At 35.2% G+C, this 9,149-nt stretch overlaps 1 protein-coding gene across 1 annotated transcript; it reads left to right on the top strand.

The window, feature by feature from the left end:
- The first annotated feature begins 483 nt into the window (after positions 1-483).
- On the top strand, positions 484-3,012 carry LOC141630898 (uncharacterized). Its single transcript, XM_074443640.1, has 2 exons — positions 484-690; positions 2,247-3,012. Exons 1-2 carry the CDS (start codon positions 638-640, stop codon positions 3,010-3,012), a joined length of 819 nt encoding a protein of 272 aa, XP_074299741.1. The 5' UTR covers positions 484-637.
- Positions 3,013-9,149: the final 6,137 nt, after the last annotated feature.

Below are 9,149 nucleotides of genomic sequence, written 5' to 3'. Positions count from 1 at the left end.
TTGTATTTTCTTCATGTTAATTCTTATTTTATTGCTTTTTGTTGTACTTACAATGACTAGCGTTGTTTACATCCAATTCTAGGATTCTGTTTTACTTTTTGAACTCTGCTGCCCAGAGCAGCTCATTAGTTTAATTTAGGATATGATTCTGGCATTAGATTGATATTTTAAGCTGTAGTTACTGTTAATTGCTGTGTTATCTTTGTGAATTGTGTGTTTATTTGAGTTGTTGTGTAATATCGGAATGATCAGGTTTAGGGGGAAAATTTGGATACGCACTTACTCACTCAATCTTCCAACTTATCTTGCATTAGATTGATATTTTTAAGTTTAATTTAGGATATGATTCTGGCATTAGATTGATATTTTAAGTTTGATACAAAACTCTACATAAAGGACTCTTAGGAAGGTGGGTGTATTTCTCATTTCTTATTTTATTGGAGCTTACCCTTTTAGAGTTTTTATGATAACACTCTTGTGAGTTCTGGTTTTTGATGTGTAACTTCAGTTTACATTGTTTTGACAGACTTGTTCTCGCGGATCAGCTTGCAATTTTATCCACTGTTTCCGGAATCCTGGTGGAGACTATGAATGGGCTGACTGGGAGAAACCTGCTCCTAGGTATTGGCTGAAAGAGATGGCTGCATTGTTTGGATACAGTAACGACAGATTCATAGATGAAAATCTGAGGTATGTGAGTTATCACCTGAACCTAGTACGTGCTACCATATGTCAATTATTTATTTCCATCGTTACTCTGAAATTTGAGCAGCCTTTCTTCCAAAACAGTAACTCGTGCATCGACTACATTTTGACTATATCATCTTTCACTACTTGAGATTTTGTGTATATGTATTTTTTTTTTGCGTTTGCGTGTGCGTGCGTGTGTGTGTGTGTGTGTGTGTGTGTGTGTGTGTGTGTGTGTGTGTGTGTGTGTGTGTGTGTGTGTCTGTGTGGTGAGCGCTATTATAAATAATAATGTTGTTTCACGGGACGTTAAGCCACGGGCTAAGGGCATAACAATCTGTTAGTTTGCCTTAAAAACCTAATGGAGAATGGTCTGAGTCTCATGGTTCGGAGATAACCTTCCAATTGAAGTATAGAAAAAGATAACTTTCCACTTCTTTCCCTTCCGTTTTCTACATTGTCCATGTGTGACATACCACATTTATAAAAATTTCCCTTTATTATATTTTGTAATCCAATAATCATGTGACACATGGGATAAATGAACAAAAATTAAAGAAGCAGGACTCCACACTTCCAATTTGGGTAGAAGTATATCAAAAAAAAATGGGTTGGCAGTTTTTTCTGATAAAAAAAAATATAGGATGTTAATCGTACAATGACTTTGGAGCTAAGATAGTAAAAAGATATATATACTCGCCTAGTCTCCTTTATTATAATATAAAACATATATATTTTTTTTCCATTTTTAACACATCGAAAATATAAATCAACCCATATAATTATCTTTTAATTATAGGCCGGAAATGATTTTTTCTTTAAAAAATTATTCGAATATCATTTGTAAAAATAAAAAAGTTAAATGAATTAGATGGTAGAGAAGGTGGACTGATTTCATAATAGTGAACAGAGAGCTGATTAGAGTGATGTGTTTACTCTACAAGCAAGAGAGTGTGTGTTGGAGAGCAAATCTTCACTAGAAAATATCTAAGAGAGACTGTGTTAGAGAGCAAATCTTCATTAGAGAATATCTTCAGATGCTGTGGGCAGTGATTTGAGGATATCTACTAGTGAAGGGTGTATCAGTGTCACTATATATTCTGTTTTAAATCATAATAAAACTCACAATCCTTTTGTTGTCCTTCTAATGTACTGAGTAAGATTTTTCTATTAACATCTTTTTTTGTCCCATTGTTTCAATATTTGGGGCTCAATATGATGGAATAAAGCAAAATGACACGCTAATTTTGTGTGATTCTATTTACTATGAAGTAGCATTGGGTCAACACAAACCACGGCGCAATTTTCATTGTGGGTTATTTAGAAATAGTATCAGTGTCAAATCACAAGGGTAAGATTGCATACATCCGCCCCCCTCTTATCTCGCTATGGACGGGAGCCTTTGTGGCATCGCGTGATGCAGTGTCTCCTTGCCACCCTCCTTGTGTATAATTTTTGACGTGCTGTCAGTCAGGATTCTGATCTTCTTTATAAATAGGATTTGGTTCTCACGATTGGTGCATGCTATCATGTTGCTAACTTTTTTTCCCCTTTTGAAGCTATCGTCGAAAGAGATCAAGGTCCAGGGGCCCTGATAGCCCTCACAAGAAAAGCCCTTCTGATGAGGATGGTTTAAGCAGGAGCAAATATCTGCAAAGGCACAAAGGTGATCGTGAAGAAAAAATAAGCACTACTGAGAATGGCCACATCAAACGTAGGAAAACTGATAAACGTGAACATGAAAGCTCTTTGAGGAAAAAGAAAGAGGCATATTCTTCATACAATGATTCTAGTGGGGACAGTCCGCTGAGAGAAAAACACACACACGATAGCCGTAAAAGGTCAAAGATGAAGGATGAGGCGGCTTTGTCAGACAGTTCTAGTGGAAGTAGGTCTGGAAGGGATGGAAGTTCTCGAAAGAGAATAAGAAGTATTTCAAAGTCAAAGAACAAGTCAGACTATAGAGAGTATAAGAGAAAGAGTGATAGTTTGGAGAGAGATGAAGATAGGTCCCATAACCATGGCAGAAAGAGCTCAAGAATGATGAGCGTGATTGATGAGAGTATAATCAGAATAAGCATCAGAGGAACAGGACACAATGTCAAGGTTTGGGCAAACAGTCAGACTTCACTGACAGTGAGAGTGAATTACACCGGTATAGAACTGATGGTAAACGCCGTAGAAGTACAAAGTGCTCTAGAAAGGGGAAACATGATGCAGAATCATCTGACAATGCCTCTAAAGGGAGTATGTCTCTTAGAAGTGAGAAAAGGCCGAAAAAGGGGAGAAGAAGATCAAGGTCAAAGAATGATTTTGACTTCTTAGATGATGAAAGCAATGTGAAACCTGGACTTGATTTTGTGAAACCTGGACTTGATTTTGTGAAGCTTAGACTAGATTATATGAATCTAGGGCTGTTCATGTGAGACTTTCAGAAGTTCGTTCCTGATGCCCGTTCTACACTCACGTAGTCATATGGTAATGAATCTAGGGCTGTTCATCACATTGACAATCAATCGCAGGTTAGGCTTTTCATTGTTGCATATCTAAAGGCTATTAGCTTAAGGTTCCCCTTATTTAATCTTTGTTATATACTCGTATATCTTAACGGCTATTAGCTCAAATGGGAGAGCAATGTGCAAATCTTGCACAAAGGTATGAGTTCGAATCTCATATAGCCTAGTTAATTTAAGAATTATCTAAATTGGGTGCAATTGGACATGACAAAAAATGCCAAAACCTAAAAGTCCACTAGAGAAATACCAATTAGGCTTTGAAATAACAGTAGCAGTAAATAACCAACATGGGAATCGAACCCACACCTTGTGCATTGCACAACGCTCTGCCATTTGAGCTAATTGGTTTTAAAATAATTAAATCATTCCACTAGTTTTCATCATGTGAGTTGTTCCCTTATCTCTGCTCCCCCTGCCATTAGAGGAACGACTGAAGAAATTGATTCTCGAGGTGTGCTCCAGTCCTTACCTTGGAACTTTCCATTTTTTTTGGTTAACTGCTACGCTGAAAAGAAATAGTTGTCACTTTGGTATTTTGCTCTGTACTAGTATAGTTGTGTATATAGCTTCTGATCTTTTTCTACGTTCATGTTGAGGAACAAAATTAATTGCGATTTTTTTGAATATGTGCTGCTTTAGTTCATTCCATCTTGAAAGAATGTGAAAGAAAATCATACCACCATTAATTTTAACCACTTATGATGATCAAGTTTCACAAAACAAAGTCTGAGATTCACCTAATAAAGAAAAGAGCAAAATAGGTGATTTTAACCACTTATGATGATCAAGTTTCACAAAACAAGCCTTAGATTCACAAAATAAAATTTGAGATTCACCAAATAAGGAAAAGAGCAAAAAACGTGATTTTAACCACTTATGATGACCAAGTTTCACAAAACAAGCTCTAAGATTCACTGAACAACGTCTGAGATTCACAAAACAAAGTCTGAGATTCACCTAATAAAGAAAAGAGCAAAATAGGTGATTTTAACCCTTATGATGATCAAGTTTCACAAAACAAGCCTGAAGATTCAGTGAATAAGGTATGAGATTCACAAAATAAGGTTTGAGATTCACCAAATAAAGAAAAGAGCAAAAAACGTGATTTTAACCACTTATGATGACCAAGTTTCACAAAACAAGTTCTAAGATTCACTGAACAAGATCTGAGATTCACAAAATAAGGTTTGAAATTCACCAAATAAGGAAAAGAGCAAAAAATGTGATTTTAACCACTTATGATGACCAAGTTTCACAAAACAAGGTCTGAGATTCACCTAATAAAGAAAAGAGCAAAATAGGTTATTTTAACCACTTATGATGATCAAGTTTCACAAAACAAGCTCTGAGATTCACAAAATAAGGTTTGAGATTCACCAAATAAGGAAAAGAGCAAAAAACGTGATTTTAACCATTTATGATGACCAAGTTTCACAAAACAAGCTCTAAGATTCACTGAACAAGGTCTGAAATTCACACAACAAAGTTTGAGATTCACCTAATAAAGAAAAGAGCAAAATAGGTGATTTTAACCACTTATGATGATCAAGTTTCACAAAACAAGCCTTAGATTCACAAAATAAAATTTGAGATTCACCAAATAAGGAAAAGAGCAAAAAACGTGATTTTAACCACTTATGATGACCAAGTTTCACAAAACAAGCTCTAAGATTCACTGAACAAGGTCTGAGATTCACAAAACAAAGTCTGAGATTCACCTAATAAAGAAAAGAGCAAAATAGGTTATTTAAACCACTTATGATGATCAAGTTTCACAAAACAAGCCTTAAGATTCACTGAATAAGGTATGAGATTCACAAAATAAGGTTTAAGATTCACCAAACAAGGAAAAGAGCAAAAAACGTGATTTTAACCACTTATGATGACCAAGTTTCACAAAACAAGTTCTAAGATTCACTAAACAAGGTCTGAGATTCACAAAACAAAGTCTGAGATTCACCTAATAAACAAGCCCTAAGATTCACTGAATAAGGTATGAGATTCACAAAATAAGGTCTGAGATTCACCTAATAAGGAAAAAGGCAAAAAAGGTGATTTTAACCACTTATTATGACCAAGTTTCACAAAACAAGCTATAAGATTCACTGAACAAGGTTTGAGATTCACAAAACAAAGCTTGAGATTCACCGAATAAAGAAAAGAGCAAAATAGATGATTTTAACCACTTATGATGATCAAGTTTCACATAACAAGTCCTAAGATTGACTGAATAAGGTATGGGATTTACAAAATAAGGTCTGAGATTCACCAAATAAGGAAAAGAGCAAAAAAGGTGATTTTAACCACTTATGATGACCAAGTTTCACAAAACAAGCTCTCAGATTCACTGAACAAGGTCTGAGATTCACAAAATAAGGTCTGAGATTCACCAAATAAGGAAAAAAGCTAAAAAGTAACAGCAAAAAATTTTAACCACTTATGATGACCAAGTTTCACAAAATAAGGTTTGAGATTCACCAAATAAGGAAAAGAGCAAAAAACGTGATTTTAACTACTTATGATGACCAAGTTTCACAAAACAAGCTCTAAGATTCACTGAACAAGGTCTGAGATTCACAAAACAAAGTCTGAGATTCACCGAATAAAGAAAAGGGCAAAATAGGTGATTTTAACCTCTTATGATGATCAACTTTCAAAAACAAGCCCTAAGATTCACTGAATAAGGTATGAGATTCATAAAATAAGGTTTGAGATTCACCAAATAAGGAAAAGAGCAAAAAACGTGATTTTGACCACTTATGATGACCAAGTTTCACAAAACAAGCTCTAAGATTCACTGAACAAGGTCTGAGATTCACAAAACAAAGTCTGAGATTCACCGAATAAAGAAAAGAGCAAAATAGGTTATTTTAACCACTTATAATGATCAAGTTTCACAAAACAAGCCCTAAGATTCACTAAATAAGGCATGAGATTCACAAAATAAGGTCTGAGATTCACCGAATAAAGAAAAGAGCAAAATAGGTGATTTTACCCACTTATGATGACCAAGTTTCACAAAACTAGCTCTAAGATTCATTGAACAAGGTCTGAGATTCACAAAACAAAGTCTGAGATTCACCGAATAAAGAAAAGAGCAAAATAGGTGATTTTAACCACTTATGATGATCAAGTTTTATAGAACAAGCCCTAAGATTCACTGAATAAGGTATGAGATTCACAAAATAAGGTCTGAGATTCACCAAATAAGAAAAAGAGCAAAAAAGGTGATTTTAACCACTTATGATGACCAAGTTTCACCAAATAAGGTTTGAGATTCACCAAATAAGGAAAAGAACAAAAAAGGTGATTTTAACCACTTATGATGACCAAGTTTCACAAAACAAGCTATAAGATTCACTGAACAAGATCTGAGATTCACAAAACAAAGTCTGAGATTCACCGAATAAAGAAAAGAGCAAAATAGGTGATTTTAACCACTTGTGATGATCAAGTTTCACAAAACAAGCCCTAAGATTCACTGAATAAAGTTTGAGATTCACAAAATAAGGTTTTGAGATTCACCAAATAAGGAAAAGAGCAAAAAACGTGATTTTAACCACTTATGATGACCAAGTTTCACAAAACAAGCTCTAAGATTCACTGAACAAGATCTGAGATTCACAAAACAAAGTCTGAGATTCAACGAATAAAGAAAAGAGCAAAATAGGTGATTTTAACCCTTATGATGATCGAGTTTCACAATACAAGCCCTAAAATTCACTGAATAAAGTATGAGATTCACAAAATAAGGTTTGAGATTCACCAAATAAGGAAAAGAGCAAAAAACGTGATTTTAACCACTTATGATGACCACATATAATTACTCAGATAACCATATTCTTCATGCTCTCCGTGGCCATATTTAACAAATCAGGATTCGACATCATCTGCATCATCCACAACACAATGTCACCAATACCACACAACATCACTACATCCCTCATCAACATGCTCGCTGCCGACATCCCTAAGCGGACCAAAATGAATGCTACACCGTGTTTATAATGAAAAACATGTCATCATTGTCAACAGTAGGTCATCTTTACAATAACTAGCTCTTCTACTGCTCACTGGCGGCTTCCTTCATATAAGTCCACAGGGCGGGGTTCAATAACACTGCTACACTCTCCCACCCTGAAACTTTGCTCTTTTTTGCAATGGTCATTAGCTACAGTCTTAAAGCATATCTCCTTTTTTTTTACCCCTATCATTTTACCCCCCAACCAAACTCCCTTTTACACTCTCAACCTGCACCTCCCTTTACCTTATGCTCTGAAACTTATGTCCTCTTTTTATTTACGCTTTTGTTTTTTTCCTCTATTTTTATCCCTTCTTTCTGCCATTACCAGAAATCAACATTTGGTGTTTTTCATGCATGCAAAGCCATTCAACCAAGTATTTCATTTAATTGGAGATAACTACAATACTATAATAAACGTGCTTGCAAAAATGTATATTTTTGTGTACAAAAATATGCCCACAGGACACAATTGTGACTGAATTGAGACATTAATGCTCTCTAGATTGTAGACTAATTACATCACAAAATTTTCGCATCAAAATCAGGGCTTTCTCCCTACTAAAAGCCTCGTGTATTCTACCACAACACAAACGATTATCAACGACTCGACAACTATATAGAGACCAAGCAGCAGGTTCACAACAATCGATTTGGTTGCTCGATATGCTCAATCAGAAACTTTCAACAATCATCCAGTCCATCATTAAATACCTAAATTTGACTAATATAGACGTCCGTTCACTAGCTACATTTCAAAACGCTTGCCAAACACGTGATTATGACGACAAACATGTCGCCGTTTGTCAACAATAGCTCATTCTTACATTAACTGCCTTATCATAGCTATCTTATCAATCCAAAACCTTCAACAATTGTCCAGTCCATCAATAAACAACTAAATTCGACAAATTTCAGTGTCTTTTCCCTCAATTATACAAATAAATATCATGATTAAACTAATAGTAACAATGAACATCAAACTAACAAGTACAGTAACAAATATCAAACACGAATCACAAACAACGATGATCACATTTCAAATCACCGCTCTTTGAATCACGATTCTAAACTCGCGAATAAAACGATCATCAAACAAGCAAAAATCAACACAGTAACAAAAATCAATGCAAAATTAATCAACAAAATCAACAAAAACTTGGAGAATATTCGAATCAAACCCGTTGTTGAATCTTAGCTAATTCATCGGGAGACATACGACTCATCTGTTCTTGTGCAAGCTTAAATAATTCAGGATCCATCATACCGTTAAACATCTTCGCAAATAAAATCCCTAAATTTCAAAAATTTCGGGATTAAGAAGCTATAATTATAAGTGGTCATCTTCGCAAATAAAATCACGTCTTTTGCAATTTCATGAATGATATAACTTGTCTATGAAGAATAGCTTATCCATGAAGAATAGAATAATTGATGCCAAATTTTCAGATTTATAAAATATTTGGGCCAAAATTTCAGCCCAATTTGGACTCCGCGCTAACAGTCCATTCTAAGTCTAATGAAGGAATTTGGTGAGGCCGGCCGCCTCGCCATAATTAACGGCCTCACCGGATCCGGACTATATATAGAAATTGAATCATGTGAGACACTCTTCTTAGGGTGAGGTAGCTGTACCAATCTTAAACCGTCAGATTAAAAAGCCATAGATACACCAGATGATGCCACGTGTCCCCATACAAAACCCCATCAAACACACATTTCCCTCTTCAACATTCATTTACTCCGACTCGCACAATCCCTCACTTCTCTTTACTTTCTCTCTCTTCATCTACTGTTCTTCAACTCAAATTCGTCGTTCACTCTCATTCGATCACCATTTTATCACTCTGATTTTCATCGTCCACACCATAATCATGCTGCGATTCATCATGTTTTTTCGATCTTCACGTTTTGTTCTTGACTCT

This window comes from Silene latifolia, chromosome Y (genome assembly GCF_048544455.1).
Source record: "Silene latifolia isolate original U9 population chromosome Y, ASM4854445v1, whole genome shotgun sequence".
NCBI lineage: Eukaryota > Viridiplantae > Streptophyta > Magnoliopsida > Caryophyllales > Caryophyllaceae > Silene > Silene latifolia.
Note: the sequence above shows the minus strand (reverse complement) of the source record. Positions and strands in the feature narration are given on the sequence as shown.

Excerpts from the sequence above, each read along its gene's own strand:
- LOC141630898 (XM_074443640.1), top strand. The coding sequence starts at position 638 with ATGGCTGCATTGTTTGGATACAGTAACGACAGATTCATAGATGAAAAT. Across the intron at positions 691-2,246 it reads TTCATAGATGAAAATCTGAG|CTATCGTCGAAAGAGATCAA; the intron begins GTATGTGAGTTA and ends CCCCTTTTGAAG.